A 20,751-nucleotide genomic window follows, 5' to 3' on the forward strand; every position below is an offset into this window, starting at 1 on the left:
GCTGGAGTGGTATTTTGGGGGGGGGGGGGGGGGGTGTCTTGGGTCCCATGGGTGGGTTGGGAGGCAGGGCAGCCCTCAATCGGGCACCCTGTCCCCGACTGCCATGACTATATCAGGTTGTTGCTTGACTAGTCTGTGGGACAGCTCGGCAGCTATCGCTGGGCGGCCTTTCATGTCCCCAGCACGCCTGCTCACCATGGGTAAAATACCCATGGAGGCGGGAGCGGGCCCTTAAGGGACTATTAAGTGGCCACTTAAGGGCCTTGATTGGCCTCGGGCAGACAGGCCATTTCCCCCCACGCCCGACCGCCGTAAAGTCAACCAGAGGCGGGAGCAGGGTGGGTAGGCCTACCAGAGCCTTCCGCACAATTTTATGCTGCTCCCGCCCCACCAACTGACCCACTGAGGCGGCATAAAATTCAGCCCATTACCTCTACTTCTCTCGCCAGTTACTGCCAGACCTGCTGAGTATTTCCAGCATTTTCTGTTTTTAAAATGCACAGGTTAACCTGATTTGTTATGATATTGCTTAATAGTCTCGTGATATCTGGTAATTGTTTCTTCAGGTAGGTGCCTATTGTAATCAGCAATATTGGTATCTATCTGCAATTTTTTTTATTATCGATTCAAAGCAGCAGAAGCCAATTTAGAAGCATGCAGATGCTATTTTGAGGCTGATTATTGTTCTTAAAAAGGTGCATCCTCAGATAATGAAGCAGCTTGTCCAGATGCAGCAGACATGGACAATATCCAGGCTTGGGCTGATAAGTGGCAAGTAACACTTGCGCCACACAAGTGCCAGGCAATGACTCTCTCCAACAAGAGAGAATCTAACTATCTCCTCTTGATGTTCAATGACATTACCATTACTGAATCTTCCACTATCAACATCCTGAGGGCTACCATGGACCAGCCACATAAATACTGTGCTACAAGAGCAGGTCAGAGGCTGGGAATTCTGCAGCGAGTAACTCACCTCCTGACTCCCCTGTGCCTGTCCTCCATCTACAAGGCACAAGTCAGGAGTGTGATGGAATACTCTCGACTTGCCTGGATGGGTGCAGCTCCAACAACATTCAAGAAGCTCGACACCATCCAGACAAAGCAGCCCGCTTGATTGGCACCCCATCCACCACCTTCAACATTCATTTCTTTCACCACTGATGCACAGTGGCAGCAGTGTGTACCATCTACAAGATGCATCGCAGCAACTCACCAAGGCTCCTTTGACAGCACCATCCAAGCTCATGACCACCTAGAAGGACAAGGGCAGCAAATGCATAGAAACACCAACACCTTCAAGTTCCCCTTCGAGCCACCCACCATCCTGACTGGGAACTATATTGCTGTTCCTTCACTGTTACTGTATCAAAATACTGGAATTTCCTTCCTAACAGCACTGTGGGTGTACCTACACCAAAAGACTGCAGCAGTTCAAGAAGGCAGCTCACCACCACTTTCTCAAGGGCAACTGGCAATGGACAATAAATGCTCTCCTAGCCAGCAACGCGCACATCCCATGAACGAATTTTAAAAAAAAATCATAGTACAGAGACCAAACACTTGAGCTACAAACCAAAATACTCTTTTGTCTCAGGTATTTCTCTGGTCCTTGCCAAAGTGATCATTATTCATGTATAGGTTAGATATTGTGTGTTGCCAGACACTTCGAAAGACTGTCCTCAACTGACTTTCACACATGCCTACTGTTCAGCAGAGGTCACTGAGTATCATGACTCTGGCTTCTTTGTTGCTGGTCTTGCCTGGAGATACTGAATTAAATGTACTACTTCTACCCTGATTGAGATCAGCTAATTCAACAAAGATCAAATCCAGGACCTTCCTGGACTGTACAACCACACTATACTATCTAGTGATGCTACCTAGTGATTAGAATTTCTTACTCCGAAGTAAGAACAGTTGTGAAGTTTATTTCTTAAATGGAGAAAATATCCTTTTGATTTAGCACTTGAACTTTTCTTGCACACCAGAAGCAGCACACCAGAAGAAACCAGTAATAAAAAGGAAAAGCAACAAAGAGAAATGGAGAAGAAAAATGAATTACAAAACCTAGAGACAAAAGAGAAACATCAGGATCAAGTTAAGGAATGTGAAAATAAAGAAAAGAGAGATAAAGAGCTACAGAGGAAATTCAATGTATGTACATGATATTGTAAGGTTAGTGAAATGTATGTAGTTGCTATTACAGTTCACTGTATTGGGGTTCTGAGGTAGTATAGTATAATCACTGACCTCTCACTTTCACTTAAAGTTACATGTGCAGCTTGACCTGTGGCTTGCTTTCTTCTATATGGGCCATTTGGCCAGTCATGTCCATGCCAGCTGACGGGGAGCAAAATTCCACTTTCTGGCTTTGTCCGTAGCCTTGTAGGTTATGGCACTTCAAGTGCATATTCAAGCACACTTTTAGGCTGAGTTCCAGATCCCCACCATCCACTGGGTGAAAATTTTTCCTCTCAAATCCCCTCTAAATCTCCTACCTCTTACCTAACTCTATGCCCCCTGGTTATGGCCCCCTCAACCAAGGGAAATAGATCCTTCCTATCCACTCTATTTAGACCCCTCATAATTTTATACACCTCCATTAAATTTCTCCTCTGTTCCGAAGAAAACAACCCGAGCCTATCCAATCTTTCCTCATAACTAAAATTCTCCAGTCCAGGCTGGAAATGATACAAAGTTTCATTATACTGCACAAGATTAGTCTAAAATGCTTCAAAAACCATGAGAATTGCAGTTTCTGCTTTCATCATTATCATTAATGGTATTTTTTTGTTTTACTGTTTGTGTTTAGCTCACAGGCTTGGAGATTCCAATATATAAAGTTCAAGTACAGGAGCATGTAAAAGGAGGAAAACTGGGCCTCACGGTGAAAAGGGGTGAAATGGTGGAAATTATTCGCATGGTTGACTGCCCTTCAGGGAAGTGGTTGGCCAAAAGCCAAGATGGGAATTGTATGTAAATAATACTTTTTTTCTTAATTTTTGTTCTCTACATCTATCTTTTTACATTTTCTGTTGATTTGGAGACACGTGTATCTCAATAGCTTGTAATAGTTTGCAAGATTAAAGTTTCACATTTTCCGTGAGGCATAGATAGGATTGTTAACTCTTTATATGTATTAATCACGTGACCATCTTCAGAACCCTTCTGTTGAAGGTAAAGGTTTAAATTCCTGTGAACTCAAAACAGAGTTGATTGGTGTAATTAAGCTAACAAACTGAGCGGGTCAAACCCGCAAACCAATCGGGTCAAAAGTTCTGTACAGATTTAGCCAATCTCAGACAGGGTGACAGTGGGCGGCACAGTGGCGCAGTGGTTAGCACCGCAGCCTCACAGTTCCAGGGACCCGGGTTCGATTCCGGGTACTGCCTGTGTGGAGTTTGCAAGTTCTCCCTGTGTCTGCGTGGGTTTTCTCCGGGTGCTCCGGTTTCCTCCCACAAGCCAAAAGACTTGCAGGTTGATAGGTAAATTGGCCATTATAAATTGTCACTAGTATAGGTAGGTGGTAGGGAAATATAGGGACAGGTGGGGATGTTTGGTAGGAATATGGGATTAGTGTAGGATTAGTATAAATGGGTGGTTGATGTTCGGCACAGACTCGGTGGGCCGAAGGGCCTGTTTCAGTGCTGTATCTCTAATCTAAAAATCTAGAGGGCACTAAAGTTAGCCTCCACTCCACTGGCTTGGGAGGGGAAAAGTATCAGCCAGGGTTCTCACTCCTGGCTGGCAGCTGGAAGGGATCTTCTGAGATCCCCAGTATCACAAATGCAGTCTTCAGCCAATTCGATTCATTCCACATGATATCAAGAAATGACTGAGTGCATGGATACAGCAAAGGCTACAGGCCCTGATAATATCCCGGCTGTAGTGCTTGTGTTGAAGAACTAGCCGCGCCCCTAGCCAAGCTGTTTCAGTCCAGCTACAACACTGGCATCTACCCGACAACTCAATTAACTCACCTCTTCACTCCCCAAAGCCTGCCCACCATCTTCAAGGCATTAGTCAGATTAGTGATCGAATACTGTCCACTTGCCTGGATAAATGCAGCTCCAAAAACGTTCAAGAAGCTCAACACCATCCAGGACAAAACAGCATGCTTGATTGGCACCCCACCCGCCAGCTCAAACATTCACTCCCTCCACTACCAGCACATAGTGGCAGCAGTGTGTACCATCTGCAAGGTGCACTGTAGCAACTCGCCAAGGGTCCTTCAACAGCACTTTCAAAATCCTCAACCTCTGTCCTCTAGAAGAACAAGGATAGCAGACCTATGGGAATATCACCACCTGCAAGTTCCCCTCCAAGTTGCCCACCATCCTGACTTGGAACTATATCACCGTTCCTTCAATGTCGTTGGGTCAAAATCCTGGAACTCCCTTCCTAACAGCACTGTGGGTGTACCTACACCACACAGACTGCAGCGGTTCAAGAAGGCAGCTTACCACCATCTTCACAAGGGTAATTAGGGATGGGCAATAAATGCTGGCCTTACCAGTGACGCCTACGTCACTGAAGAAACAAACAAAAACAAAAAAGTGGACCAGATCAGTCTTGGCTTTGATTTTGCTGCTTTGATGATGCTATTCAGGCTAATACAGAAGATTTACCACTCTAGGCAGCTGGCACATGAAACTGTATTCCTGTATGAGTTGGTACAAAGGGAGCCGTACCACAGAGAGGGCCTGTGCCTGGAGACTGTACTAGAGCAAGAGTCAGTGCCAGGAGAGCCATAATACAATGAGGCAGTGCCAGGAGAATTGTACCCCACTGAGAGTCAGTGCTTTCAAGAGGAGGAGAAAAATTGGGGGGAAAAGGACAAAATAAATGGAACAAAGATGTTCTTAGGAAGTAGGACAATTATTACCACGTTGCAGTGAGGAATTCCCCTTTCAGATCTGGGCTATTTACATATATGCTGTCCTTCTGAGAGCCATTGTTTTCCTGACTCCTCTGACATCTGGTCTGAACTGTTTATACAGATCAGGAGCTGATACTAGCTCATTCGTGAAGTGGGTGTGACTGCCCTTGACATCAAGGCAGCATTCGATTCAGTATGTCATCAAGAAGCCCTAGCAAAACTGGGAATCGGGAGAGAAAACTCTCTGCTGGTTGGAGTCATACCTAGCACAAAAGGAAGATGGTTGTGGTCGTTGAAGGACAATCGGTCCCAGGACATTACTGCAGGAGTTCCTCAACGCAGTGTCCTAGGCCCACCCATCTTTAGCTTCTTCAATGACCTTCCCTCCATCATAAGGTCAGAGTGGGGATGTTTGCTGATGATTGCACAATGTGCAGTACCATTCATGACTCCTCAGATAATGAAGCAGCCCATGTCCAGATGCAGCAAGACCTGGACAACATCCGGGCTTGGGCTGATAAGTGGCAAGTAACATTCGAGTCAGACAAGTGCCAGGCAGTTACCATCTCCAAAAAGAGAGAATTTATCCATCTCCCTTTGTCGTTCAATGACATTACCATTGCTGAATCATAGGAATGTAGGAGCAGGACTAGGCCATTCAGCCCATCAAGCCTGCTCCGCCATTCAATATGATCATAACGTCCATGCCTTTTTCTCACATTATCCCCATAACTCTATATCATTGGTATTTAGAAATCTGTCAATCTATACTTTAAAAATACTCGATGACTGAGCTTCCACAGCCCTCTGGGGTAGAGAATTCCAAAGATTCATAACCCTTTGAGTAAAGAAATTTCTCCTCGTCTCTGTCCTGAGTGGCTTCCCCCTTATTTTGAAATTGTGTCCCCCGGTTCTAGACTCCCCAACGAGGGGAAACGTCTTAGCTGCATCTACCCGGTCTATCCCTTTAAGTATTTTGTCGGTTTCAATGAGATCACCTCTCATTCATTCTAAAAAACTCTAGAGAATCCAGGCCCATTTTCCCCAATCTCTCGTCATAGGACAGTCCCGCCATCCCAGGAACAAGTCTGGTGAACCTTCGTTATGCTCCCTGTATGGCAATAATATCTTGCTGAAGTAAGGGGGACCAAAACTGCACACAGTACTCCAGGTGCGGTCTAATCAAGGTTCTATACAATTGAAGCAAGATTTCACTCCTCCAGTACTCAAATCCTCTTGCAATAAAGGCTAACATACCATTAGCCTTCAACATCCCTATTAACATCCTGGGGATTATCATTGACTAGAAACTGAACTTAACCAGCCACATAAATACTGTGGCTACAAGTGCAGGTCAGAGGCTGGGAATTCTGCGGCAAGTAACTCCCTTCCTGACTCCCCAGTGCCTGTCCACCATCTACGAGGCACAAGTCAGGAGTATGATGGAATACCCCTCACTTGATTGGATGAGTGCAGCTCCAACAACACTCTGGAAGCTTGACACCATCCAGGATAAAGCCGCCCGCTGATTGGCACCCCATCCGCCACCTTCAACATTCACTCTCTTCACCACCAATGCACAGTGGCAGCAGTGTGTACTATCTACAAGATGCACTGCAGCAACACAGCAAGGCTCCTTCGACAGCACCTTCCAAACCCAGGACCTCTACCAACTAGAAGGACAAGATGCATGGGAGCACCACCACCTGCAAGTTCCCCTACAACTCACACACCATCCTGACTTCGAACTATATTGCCATTCCTTCACTGTTGCTGGCTCAAAATCCTGAAACTCCCTTCCTAACAGCACTGTTGGTGTACCTACACCTCAAGGACTAAAACGGTTCAAGAAGGCAGTTCACCACCAACTTCTGAAGGGCAATTAGAGATGGGAAATAAATATTGGCCTAGTCAGCAATGACCACACCCATGAACAAAAAAAAAATCAGATTATTTCTTTCTTCCTTCACGTCAGCTGAATGGTTTGCAAATACCTTATTGTCTGATAGGCTTTCATCCAGAAAGTAACTCCAGGATTTGTATACAAGGTCCTCTGGAAAATACATTCCATAGTCCCTCAAACTTTAAAAAAAAAACAGATTTGCCTTTAACTGGCTTGAAATTTAAAGAATTTCTGGGAGAAGCTCTGAAACAGGTGTTTGCCCCCTCATCAACACATTTAACAGGCTGAAGACTTGTTTTAGATGGTCAGTGAAATATTTAATCTGTGCTGCTTCTGAGAGATCCATCCATGCTGTTTTTTCTTTGCAGATGGTTACATCCAAATTGATGCTGTGAAAATGGATAATACTGAAATTAAGGAAATTAGTAAAAGAATGTCAAAACACCCACAGATATTTGAGGAGATATATGATGATGTTGCTCTGTCTGAAATGCAAGTACAACTTCCTTCAGCTAAACATTTACCTAACTTTGTATTGAAAATTATTCGGTAAATAGCTTGATTGCTACTCGGTTGTTGTAAGGTGCTTTACCCCAATGGCACTTCTGCTTAATAACATTGACAGTGAGGCTGTTCCACAGTAATTATGAACAGAGCACACTCTTTAAAAACGCAGTTTGACCTAATTCAACAATGTTTGACATTTTCAAGGGATTTTAGAGAAACTAATAGCGTAATAGGGCGAGTTTTCATCAGTTCACTGATTTTTTTCTTCTTACTTGATTGCAGACTGGGGGACTTCAGCACTGCACTCTGTGGGAACGCGTAGCATCACTGACAGCAACTTCTGAATTTCCGTATTTAACTGTGCATGTGCGGGCTCCAGAAGTTGCTATTCCTTTCAGTGGAGTAATGACAGCGACACTGACTGTTTCGCCATCATTACTAATGCAAAATCCACCATTATTGTACTCTTAAGATTTGCTCTGTGTCTGAGGTTTCCGTGGCAAGTGAAAAGTTTTTAAAGAGAAGCAGCGCTATCAGAAAGAATCTAAAGTATTTCCCTGCTCCCCAAAGAGGGAGAATAAAAAGATGTCTTCCTGTGGAATGGTGTTTTCAGTTTTCCAGCTTTTTGAAAAAAATGTTTTTTTTTAAGTCTCCTGATGGAATAGATCTACATGGACGATGTATCTTGCAGGTCTATCTTAGCTTTATACCCTGTCCAAGCTGACAGTTGTCATTCACATGCAATACGAAAATGCAAAAGGGTAAATGTTAACCCCTAAAACAGGTGAATGGGGTCAGTAAGATGTTAATCTCAAGCCAGACTACAACTCGACCCCAATCCACCCACTTCCAGGTTTAATGGAAGTGGGAGAAGGGGAGAGCAGTCAAACTGCGCTCAGGAGGTAAGTTGGCAACTTAAATATTTTAATGAGGCTGACAGCCTCTGATTTAACCTGCTTTACAAGTTTAATTGTGGCTGGCGGGTTTCTTGGGCTTCGCGCAATCTAGCAGCTAAAGGGAGGTGAGGACAGGTTCAAGGAGAAGATAAGTTGCTTAACAATATTGCTGTGGACCAGGCTGAGCAGGAGTGTTTTCTCCCCACCACCAGCCCCCGCCTCCCACCTCCTCAATAATTAGAAGACCCCTATACAAGGACTGCCAGGGTCAGGGATCAAACCCCATCCCCACATTGGGAATTTTTTTATTCATTCATGAGATGTGGGCGTCACTGGCCAGGCCAGCATTTATTGCCCATCCTTAATTGCCCTTGAGAAGGTGGTGGTGAGCTGCCTTCTTGAACCGCTGAAGTCCATGTGGGGTAGGTACACCAACAGTGCTGTTAGGAAGGGAGTTTCAGAATTTTGACCCAGCGACAGTGAAGCAATGGCGATATAGATCCAAGTCAGGATGGTGTGTGACTTGGAGGGGAACTTGCAGGTGGTGGTGTTCCCATGCATTTGCTGCCCTTGTCCTTCTAGTTGGTAGAGGTCGCGGGTTTGGAAGGTGCTGTCTAAGGAGCCTTGGTGTGTTGTTGCAGTGCATCTTGTAGAAGGTACACGCTGCTGCCACTGTGTGTCAGTGGTGGAGGGAGTGAATGTTTGTAGATGGTGTGCCAATCAAGCAGGCTGCTTTGTCCTGGATGGTGTTGAGCTTCTTGAGTGTTGATGGAGCTGCACCCATCCAGGCAAGTGTAGGGTATTCCATTACACTCCTGACTTGTGCTTTGTAGATGGTGGACAGGTTTTGGGGAGTCAGGAGGGCAGTTACTCGCCGCAGGATTCCTAGCCTCTGACCTGCTCTTGTAGCCACAGTATTTATATGGCAACTCCAGTTCAGTTTCTGGTCAATGGTAGCCCCTAGGATGTTGATAGTGGGGGATTTCAGCGATTGTAATGCCATTGAATGTCAAGGGGAGATGGTTAGGTTCTCTCTTGTTGGAGATGGTCATTGCCTGGCACTTGTGTGGCACGAATGTTACTTGCCACTTATCAGGGCATCCTCCCTGGGTTAGGAATTAGGGACCCCCCACCGGGGTCAGAGATAAAACCCCCCCCATCAGCACCCCACCCCCCCCCCCCCCCCCAACCCCCAACCTCATGGTCCCAGTAGTAACTGCAGGCTCCCTCTCTGCTTCTCCGGCTTACTTCGGAGTCCTTTGTGCGATCAGACTGACTTCCAACAAGGAACCTGTCGAGGAGAAAAGTTACATGCTGTGGAGTTAAAGCTCCACAGCATGCGAGGAAACTTGGATATAAGGGTTTCCCATCAGAACGTCTGATGGCATGGAAGGCAAGAGAATCTGAAAAGGGATGATGGTGCAAGGCATTAAAAGATGGTAATGGGAAAAGTAAAGAAACTAAAGATGGGTCTCGAGGAGGTGTAAATGAGAATAGCACAATTATCACCAACAGCTGCCATTTAAAAACAAAAAGAAAACAATTAGGCAGAGCTTTTGATCTGTAATTGTTGAATACAATGTTGAGTCTGGAAGGCTGTAAGGTGTCTAATTGAATGATGAGGTGCTGTTTCTTCAGCTTACGTTAAAGCTTCATTGGAACAGTGTAGGAGACTGAGGACAGAGAGGTCTGAGTGGGAACGAGATGGAGAATTTAAATGACAGGTGACCAAGAGCTCAGCTCAGTGCACAAACATGATCATGAGGGAATCCGTAAAGTGGTCGCTCAATCTGCATTTGGCCCCTCCAATGTAGAGGAGATCACATTGTGAGCAGCAAATACAGTATATTAAGTTGAAAGAGGTACAAGTAAATCCCTGTTTCACCTGGAAGGAGTGTTTTGGGGTGTTGGAGGGTAAGAAGGGAGGAGGTAGAAGAGCAGATACTGCATCTTCTGTCCTTGCGTGGGAAGTGGGTGTTGGTGATCAAGAAGTGGACCAGGCTGTCAGGGAGGGAACAGCCCCTTTGGAATGCTGAGAGGGGAGGGGGATTATTGTTTGGTGGTATCATGCTGAAGATGGCAGAAATGCCAGTGGATGAACAAATCCATGTATAGAGATCCATATGTTGATAAAACTTTGATATGTAATATACCATATACCACATGATGTGGGAAATTTCTGTTGACCATATTATGGTACGTGAATACTCTTTATGATTGGGTAATATTGCAAATGAAGAGCAGTGTTGGGCCAAAGTGGGATTTTGATAGTGAATCCATGGCATTCACTGTGTTGACCTCATCAATGCTGGTATAATTGGTGTTTAGTTGGAATGCAAGCCATTTTCCAAACCTCCAACTCTGCATGTACTGAGTATGGTAGTTTCTTAACTGCCCTCTGACATGCCCCAGCAGGTCACTCGGTTTCATTAAATTGCTTCAGGGCAAATCGGGGTGGGCAATAAATACAAGCCTTGTCAATGTGACACATATCCAGATAATCGTAGAATGGCTACAGCACAGAAGGAGGCCATTTGGCTCGTCTAATCCATGCTGGCTTTCTGCAAGAGCAATCCAGCCAGTGTCGATCCTTTTCCCCCCTGTAGCCCTGCAAAATCTTTTCCTTCAAGTACTTATCTAATTTCCTCTTGAAAGCCATGATTGTATTTGCCTCCACCACCCTTTCAGGCAATGCATTCCAGATCAAAACTTCTTTGCTGCGTTTAAAAAGAAAATATTTCCTCATGTTGCCTTTGGTTATTTTTGCCAATCACCTTAAATCTGTGTTCTCTGGTTCTATACCCTTCTGCCAATGAGGATAGTTTCTACTCTGTCTAGACCCCTCATGCTTTTGAACAGCTCTATCAAATCATCCGTCAACCTTCACTGCCAGAAGGAGAACAACCCCATCTTCTCCAATCTATCCACGTAACTGAATTTCCTCATCCCTGGAACCATTCTAATGAATCTTTTCTGCACCCTCTTGAAGACCTTCATATCCTAAAGCACAGTGCCCAGAATTGAACATAATACTCCAGTTGTAGCCAGTGTTTTAAAGGTTCATCATAACTTCCTTTTGTACTGTATGCTTCTATGAATAAAGCCCAGCATCCCTATGCTTTAATGACTTTCTCAGCTTGTCCCTCAACAACCTAGGATGCATCCCATCCAGGCCTGGTAACCTTTATCTACTTCAAATACAGTTAGCTTTTCCGGTAGCTCTTCATCAATTTTTAGTATCTCAACCATGCCCTCTGCCTCCATGCATAGGTCTCTTCTTTGGTCCTCACATAGAAACATAGAAAATAAGAGCAGGAGTAGGCCATTCGGCCCTTCGAGCCTGCCCCACCATTCATTATGATCATGGCTGATCATCCAACTCAGTAGCCCGTTCCCGCTTTCGCCCCATACCCTTTGATCCCTTTAGACCCAAGAGCTATATCTAATTCCTTCTTGAAAACATGATGTTTGGTCTCAACTGCTTTCTGTGGTAGTGAATTCCACAGGCTCACCACTCCCTGGGTGAAGAAATTTCTCCTCATCTGAGTCCTGAAAGGTTTACCCCGTATTCTTAAACTATGACCCCTGGTTCTGGACTCCCCCACCATCGGGAACATCCTTCCTGCATCTACCCTGTCAAGTTCTATTAGAATTTTATAGGTTTCTATGAGATTCCCCCTCACTCTTCTGAACCCAGCGAATATAATCCTAACCGACTCAATCGCTCCTCATACGTCAGTCTCGCCATCCCAGGAATCAGTCTGGTAAACCTTCGCTGCACTCCCTCTATAGCAAGAACATTCTTCCTCAGATAAGGAGACCAAAACTGCACACAATATTCCAGGTGCGGCCTCACCAAGGCACTGTATAATTGCAGCAAGACATCCCTGCTCCTGTACTCGAATTCTCTCACTATGAAGGCCAACATACCATTTGCCTTTTTTAAACCGCCTGTTGGACCTGCATGCTTATCTTCAGTGACTGGTGTATGAGAACACCCAGGTCTCGCTGCATATTCCCCTCTGTTTATAGCTGTTCAGATAATCTGCCTTCCTGTTTTTGCTACCAAAGTGGATCATCTCACATTTATCCACATTATACTGCATCTGTTATGCATTAGCCCACTCACTCAACTTGTCCAAATCGCCCTAAAGCCTCACTCCTCACAACTCACCCTCCACCCAGTTTTGTGTCATCAACAAATTTGGAGATATTACATTTAGTTCCCTCATCTAAATCATTCATGTATATTGTGAATAACTGGGGTCCTAGCACTGATCCCTGCGGTACCCCACTAGTCACTGCCTGCCATTCGGAAAAAGACCAATTTATCTCTGCTCTTTGTTTCCTGTCTGCCAACCAATTTTCTATCCATCGCAATAAACTACCCCTCAATCCCATGCGCTTTAATTTTACATGCTAATCTCTTATGTGGATTAGTCAGCCCCAATCCTCATTTATAACAGTCTTCTATTTATATGCACATAGAAGACTTTTAGATGTCTTGTTATGTCAGCTGCTAGTCTATTCTCATTCTTTCTCTTTCCCTTTTCACTTCCTCTCTGAACTTTCTATATTCACCCTGGTTCCGACTTGTGTTATCAACCTGACATCTGCCATATGCACCTTTTTCACTGCTTCATTTTATACTCTGTCTCTTTCTTCATCCAGGGTGTTGTGGTTTTGGTTTCCATACCTTTCCCTCCCCAATCTTTAATTCCAATTTATCCAGAACAGATCTGTTCTCAACCTGCTGAAATTGGCTGCCCTCTAAATATTTTTACTCGAGATTGCTCCTTGCCCTTATCCATAGTTAATCTAAATCTTATACAGTGAGCACTGTTTTTGAACAGGCTGGGTTTCTTTTCTCTTGAAAAAAGAAGGCAGAGGAATGACCTAATGGAGGTCTTTTTAAAATTATGAAAGATTTTGAATTGATTAGCGTAGTGAAGCATTTAAGGGGAGGCTAGACAAGCATAGGGGAGAGAAAAAGGGAATACAAGGATACGGATAGATGAGGAAAGACGAGAGTCGACGGGAGCATAAATGCTGGCATGGACCGATTGGGCTGAATGGCCTGTTTCTGTGCCAATACCCTATGTAAATGCTCCCCTACTGACCTGAAGGGAAAAGATTTACAGGTCTACAGGGATAGGGAGTGGGGCTAACGGAGTTGTTCTTGCAGAGAGCTGACACAGACATGATGGGCTGAATGACAGTCTCCTGTGTTGTAATGATTCAATGAAACTTGCTCCACTTGACCCGCCTCATTCCCCAGAACCAAATCCAGCAAAGTCTCCTTCCTCATTGGTATGGAAACGTACTGATCAGGAAAGTTCTCCTAAGCACAAGAATTCTTCCCCCTCTATGCCCGCTACACTATTATGATTCTTGTCTATTAGTATAATTGAAGTCCCCCATTCTCACTACTCTATAGTTCTTGTACTTATCTAATTTCCTGTAAATTTACTCTTCCTATATCCTTCCCACTAGTTGGTGGCTGTGGGATGCACCCAGTAGTGTAATGGCAGCTCTATTGTTTCTTGACTCTAACTAAAAATAGATTCTTGATGCCTCCAGAATATCCTCTCTCCAGCACTGCAATATTCACCCTAATCAATATTGAGATTATTTGCACCTGCAGCTCACCAACCTTATTTACCACACTTTGGAATGTTTACACATATGCACTGAAAACCTAATATAGACCTTTCTGTATGCGTAGTCTGATCCTACCTAAAACTTTACTATTTTTTACTCTAGTGCTATCTGTCTCTCCCAGAGATTGGTTCACCTTGTTTCTCCTTTTTTAATGCTCCATTCTGGTGCCCCATCCCACTGCCAAACTAGTTTAAACCCTTTCCCTCAGCACCAGTGAACCTCCCCACTAGGACATTGGTCCCAGCTCTGTTGAAGCACAACCCATCTGCCCTGTACAGGTCCCACCTCCCTGAGAACTGTTAAAGCCATCCCTCCTGCACACTCTCTCCAACCAGAGCATTCATCAGCTCCATCCTCCTATTTCTGTATTCACTAGAGCATGGCACTGGGAGCAATCCAGAGATTATTACCTTTGAGGACCTGCTTATTGATCTCTTTCCTAGGTCACTAAAATCTCATTGCAAGACCTTATCCCTCTTCCTACCCATGTCATTGATACGGATATGGACTACAACTTCTTGCTGTTCATCCTTCCCATTCTGAAGGTTCTGCATTAGTTCAATGGCATCCTGGGCACTGGCACCAGGGAGCCAGCATGAATCACGTCTGCGGCTGTAGAAATGTTGCTATTTATCTAACTATTGAATCCTCTATCACTATTGCATTCCTTATCTTCCTCCTCCCAACCCCTATATAGCTGAGCCACCAATGGTGCTCTGGATCTAGCTCTGGCAGTACTCTCCAGAGGAATCATCACATTCACCAGCATTCAGAATCTAATACAGGTTAGAGAGCAAGATGCACTCAGGGGATTCCTGCCCTACCTGCCTGGCCCTGCCTGACAGTCACCCATTCCATCAACCTATTTAGATGAAACAAATTTTCTAGAAAGTCATGATTTATTCCCTTCCTTATCTAATAAATCTACATCTCCAACTTGAAAGCCACATGCTTTTTAGTTTTAGATGGCCAGGAATATTTGAGGATTTAAGATGGAGGACTACGTGGATAGCACATTTAGGGAGGTGGTCACACCACAGGTTAGGAGCATGCAAACAGATAGGGAATGGGTGACCGCCAGGCAGTCTAAGAGAACCAGGCAGGTAGTGCAGGAGTCCCCTAATATGATCTCACTCACTAATCGGTTTTCCATTTTGGATACTGATGAGGGTGATGAATCCTCAGAGGAGTGCAGTCAGAGCCAAGTTTGTGGCACCACAGGTGGCTCAGCTGCACAGGAGGGGAGGAAGAGGAGTGGGAGAGCAGTAGTGATAGGGGATTCGTTAGTTAAGGGAACAGACAGGTGTTATTGCAGCAGTAAACATGGCTCCAGGATGATGTATTTCTCCCTGGTGCCAGGGTCAAGGATGTCAGAAAGGCTACAGAACATTCTTCTGGGGGAGGGTGAACAGCCAGAGGTCATGGTCCACATTGGTACCAATGACATCAGCAAAAAAGAGGATGAGGTCCTGAAAGCAGAATTTAGGGCACTAGGAAGGAGATTAAAAAGTAGGACCTCAAAAGCAGTAATCTCAGGATTACTCCCAGTCTCGCGGGCAAGTGAGCATAGGAATAGGAGAATTGAGCGATTGAATACGTGACTGGAGAACTGGTGTAGGAGGGAGGGCATCAGATTTCTGAGACATTGGGACTAGTTTTGGGCAGATGGGACCTGTACAAGATGGATGGGTTGTATCTTAGCAGGACTGGGATGAATATCCTCGCAGGGAGACTTGCTAGTGCTGTTGGTGAGGGTTTAAACTAAATTGTCAGGGGGATTGAAACCTGAGGGGGAGCTCAGATTGGAGGGAAGCAAAACTGGTAACTTGTCTGGGGTGTGGGAACCAGGAGCAAGTATTAGAGAGGAATACCAAGGTGCACAGAATACTGGAGGAGATAGATAGCACAAGAGTAGGGAATAGTATGTTACTAGGTGGGGTCAGAGTAAGGGAGAAAGTAATAAAGTCTGAATCAGGGTTAATGTGCATGTATGTGAATGTACAGAGTGTGGTTAATAAGACTGGTGAGATACAGGTGCAGATTGCCATGTGGCAATATGATGTGGCTATAACAGAGACCAGGCTCAAAGAAGGGCAGGATTAGGTGTTAAAACTTCCTGGATACAAGGTGTTTAGGAAAGATAGGAAAAGGAAAAAAGGGGGAGGGGTGGCGGTATTGATGAGGAGAGAATTGCAGTACTGGAGAACAAGGAAGTCCCAGAGGGGTCGAGGATAGAAATCAATTTAGCTAGAGCTAAGGAGCAAAAAAGGTGGTGTTACATTGCTCGGTGTTGTCTACAGACCACCTGCTAGTGGGAAGGACATGGAGGAACAAATTTGCAAGGAAATTACAGAGAGGTGCAAAAGTTATAGGGTAGTTATAATGGGGAGCTTTAATTATCCAAACATAGACTGGGATAATAGTAGTGTAAAGGGCTGAGGGACAAGAGTTCCTAGTGTATGTTCAGGAAAATTTTCTACAACAGTATGTTGCAAGTCCAACAAGAAAGGAGGCACTGCTAGACCTGGTTCTTAGGAGTGAGGTGGGCCAAGTATCAGTAGGAGAGCATTTAGGGGACAGTGATTATTGTATCTTAAGGTTTAATCTTACTATGGAAAAGGACAAACAACAATCCAGGGTAGGAATAATTAACTGGGAAAAGGCCAACTTCAATGGGGTAAGAATGGAGCTGGGGCGAGTAAATTGGAGTCAAAAATTGCCAGGAAAGCTGGTAGATGAACACTGGGCTACCTCAAAGAAGAGATAGTTCAGGCACAGTCAAGTTATGTTCCCTCGAAGGGGAAAATTAAGGCAAACAAATCCAGAGCTCCCTGGATGACAAAAGATGTAGAGATTAAGATAAAGAAGAAAAAGTGTGCATATGACAGATACCAGTTAAAAAAAATACTATTGAGAACCAGGCTGAATATAGAAGGTCCAGAGGGGAAATGAAAAAGCAAAGAGAGCATGGAAAGAGACTGGCAGCTAGCAGTAAAGGAAATCCCAAAGTTTTCTATAGGCATATAAATAGTAAAAGGGTGGTTAAAGGAAGAGTTGAGCCAATTAAGGACCAGAAAGTGGATTTACACATGGAGGCAGAGGTATTAGCAGAGGTAATAGCTGAGGTATTAAAAGAATACTTTGCATCTGTCGATACCAAGGAAGAAAATGCAAACCAAGCAATGTTGAAAGAGGTGGTAAGTCAGACACTAGAGGGGGTTTAAATTGATTAAGTACAGATAGCCTATCTAATACTACTTCTTTAAGTGGATAAAGCATGAGAGCTGGATGAGATGCATCCAAGGATACTGAGGGAGGTGAGGGGGGAAATCCGAGGCACTGGCCATGATTTTCCAGTCTTTCTTAGACTCGGGGGTGATGCCAGAGGTCTGGAGAATTGCAAACGTTACACCCTTGTTCAAAAAAGGGTGTAAGATAAGCCCAGCAATTACAGGCCAGTCAGTTTAACTTCAGTGGTGGGAAAACTTCTAGAAAAAAAATAATTTGGGACAAAATTTATAGTAACATGGACAAATGAGAGTTAATTAAGGAACATCAGCATGCATTTCTTAAGGGAAAATCATGTTTAACTAACTTGCTGGAGTTTTTTTGAGGTAACAGAGGATTGTTGAGGGCAATGCTGTTGATGTGGTGTACATGGACTTTCAAAAGGCGTTTGATACAGTGCCACACAACAGGCTTGTGAGCAAACTTGTAGCTCATGGAATAAAAGGGATGGTAGCAACATGGATACGAAATTGGCTGAGTGACTGGAAACAAAGAGTAGTGGTTAAGTTCCCCAGGGATCAGTGTGACCCTTGCTTTTTCTGATATATATTAATGACCTAGATCTTGGTGTACAGGGCACAGTTTCAAAGTTTGCAGATGATATGAAACTTGGAAGAATTGTGAACTGTGAGGAGGATAGTGTAGAATTTCAAAAGGACATAGACAAGTTGGTGGAATGGGCAGACAGACGGCAGATGAAGTTCACTACAGAGAAATGTGAAGTGATTCATTTTGGGAGGAGGACCATGGAGAGACAATATAAAATAAAGGGTACAATTCTAAAGGGGGTGCAGGAGCAGAGGGGCCTAGGTATAGATGTGCATAATTAATTGAAGGTCGTAGGACAGGTTGAGGGGTTAATAAAGCAAACAGTATCCTGGGCTTTATTAATAGGGGCATAGAGTACAAGAACAAGTAAGTTATGTTGAACTTGTATAAGATGCTAGTTCAGCCTCAGTACTGCGTCCAGCTCTGGGTGCCGCACTTTAGGAAAGACGTGAGGGCATTGGAGAGAGTGCAGAAAAGATTCACAAGAATGGTTCCCGGGTTGAGGAATTTCAGTTATGAAGACAGATTGGAGAAGTTAGGAATAAAAACAAGAAATGCTGGAACCACTCAGCAGGTCTGGCAGCATCTGTGGAAAGAGAAGCAGAGTTAACGTTTCGGGTCAGTGACCCTTCATCGGAACTGGCAGCAGTTGGCCACTTGGCCCATAGTGTCTTTGCCAGCCGAAAAACATTCCACACATTCTAATCCCACCTTCCAGCATTTGGTCTGTAGCCCTGCAGATTACGGCACTTGAGGTGCATGATATATTGATTTTCATTTGCATTTATCCAACCACTCTGCAAGCCTGTTTGCCTCTTCCTGCATTTTGGTGCAGTCTTCCTCATTATTAGCAACAAACCCCCACAATTTGGTATCATCTGTAAATTTCAACACCATGTTTCCAATTCTCGAGTCCAAATAATTTATGTATATGGTGAACAACAGGGGTCCCAGCATCGAACCCTGTGGTACACTCCTTTCCATTTTCTGCCAGTCTGAGAAATTTCCCCTGACACGGACCCTTTCTTTTCTGCTTGTAGCCATCTTTTAATCCATTCAATCCACTCCTACCAGGCACCTGACTTCACGTGCCTTGACAGTTTAGATGAGTATCTTATGTGTCACCTTAACCAAAGGCCTTTTGAAAGTCTTCGTATACCACATCCGCTCCATTGCGCTTGTCTGCTAATTTACGTCAAAGGATTCAATAAAGTTGTTTTAAATATGGCCTTCCTTTTAGAAATTAGTACTGACTTTTTATTCTATTCTCAGATATTTTGTTATCACATCTATTAGCAAAGCTTCTAATATCTTTTCTGCCGCCGACATTAAGCGCGAGATTTTAACTTACTCAAAACCCTTCACTTGCACAGTTAGAATAGGGGCCTCTATGTTAGTGTGTCTATAGTTTCCTGGATTAGTTCTATTTCCTTTTTTGAAGATAAGAATTGCATTTACTGTTTACTAGTCCTCTGGCACTATTCCTTGTTCTATTGAATTTTATATATAGATGTTGGTGCCTCTGTTATCTCCTCTCGTTTCTTTGAGTGTACAAGGGTGCAATCCATCTGGATCCAGTTCTTGTCCTCAAGTTTGGCTAGTTTGTCATTTTCTTCCTATCTTAAATTGTAATATCCTTCTATTTCTTGTACCGTCTCACGTTGTTCTACACATCTCGCCTCCCCTTCATCCTCTGATTTTTACCTCCATCTCAACTCATCATGCCTACATTGAGTTCACTGCCCTCCTCACCCCTTAATATCTCACTCCTCTATATAAACTCCATCAATATTCTCGACCTTGCTATCTCAAATGGCTTCTCTATGCCATCGCTGATCACGTCCTTATATCCCTCACCACTTGCACCCTCTTCCTCTTTCAAATCCACTTCTTCTGTCTCTACCCCGGAAAGAAACTCGGTTTTCTTCCCAATTCATTTACAAAGGCACTTTCAAATTCCTGACTGTCTAGTCTTTGAGGCTCCTTTCACCATGACATTTCTGCAGCTTCCAATCCGTTCAATCACACCCTCACCATCTTTTGAGTTCCTGCTCTCCACTTAAATCATTAATCTTTCTCACCTTGGCCATGTCCCCTAGTATGGCCCTCATCTGCATTCCTTTTAAGTCCAATGAATGCACACTTTGTTCTATTCCAGTAAGATTGTTGTTGAAGGATGATACTGAAGCCAATCTTTACACAGTCTTGCATTTATTTTACAGAATAAAAAGATTACAAACATGTAGTTCCTTATTCAAACCTACTCTGTTTCAGTGTTTCCTTATATGTGCTTAAATAAGACCCTAATTAATACCCTCCACCTGCACATAATTAAACAAAAAAGATGTACAATAAACAGATTCCCTTCAAATTTCAAAACATTTCAAAACAAAGCATTACATTGAAAGATGCCCCTCCTCTAGGACTTTGAACAATTTGTTTACAGAAAGAAATGTTTGTACAAAGAATCATAGTTGATGACTTGCATCTACCCATTTAATTAGAGATTTCCTTTCTCTCCAGCATTTGTTTCAATTCAGCAAGCTCAATCCGTAACCTTTTCCTGCTCACGCTTTTTGTAGAGTGTACATTATCCCACAAGGAACGATTTATCTACATAACATTCAATGGGTATCCTATTTTTAGTATGCCCCTTGTACAGAATCTCATCTAAAATTTAACAAATAGGGCCCCATATCCACTGCCTGCATGAGAGCCAATCTTTACACAGTTAGATTTATTTTACACAAAAAGATTACAAACATGTAGTTCCTTACTCAAACCTCCTCTCAGTTTCAGTAAGTACTTCTGCAGCTTAAGTACTTTTAACAAACCTTTTTATTTTCTTAGCTTCCCAAGCTAACAGACAACATTTCCCATTTTCACCAATCAGAAATATTATGAAACCAGTTGCACTCAAAAAAAACCCATCAGGAAGATTAGAATGCGAAGCATCACTAAAAATTACTAGTTTCATATTCTTTGTGTCAGATTTCTCCAGATTTAATTTTTTATTTGCCCTAAAAACACTCAACTTTTAGGTGTTTCATCATAGTACTTAACTC

At 43.8% G+C, this 20,751-nt stretch overlaps 1 protein-coding gene across 4 annotated transcripts in view; it reads left to right on the top strand.

The window, feature by feature from the left end:
• The window catches only part of LOC137372858 (FYN-binding protein 1), a 144,432-nt gene that overhangs the window by 57,851 nt on the left and 65,830 nt on the right, over window positions 1-20,751 (top strand). For all 4 annotated transcript variants that reach the window (XM_068037221.1, XM_068037222.1, XM_068037225.1 and 1 more), the window contains 3 exons: window positions 1,992-2,157; window positions 2,816-2,975; window positions 7,154-7,277. In XM_068037221.1, coding sequence (XP_067893322.1) covers window positions 1,992-2,157; window positions 2,816-2,975; window positions 7,154-7,277 — 450 coding nt within the window. The remainder of the gene's footprint in view (window positions 1-1,991; window positions 2,158-2,815; window positions 2,976-7,153; window positions 7,278-20,751) is intronic.

Source organism: Heterodontus francisci, chromosome 8, assembly GCF_036365525.1.
Source record: "Heterodontus francisci isolate sHetFra1 chromosome 8, sHetFra1.hap1, whole genome shotgun sequence".
NCBI classification, from domain to species: domain Eukaryota; kingdom Metazoa; phylum Chordata; class Chondrichthyes; order Heterodontiformes; family Heterodontidae; genus Heterodontus; species Heterodontus francisci.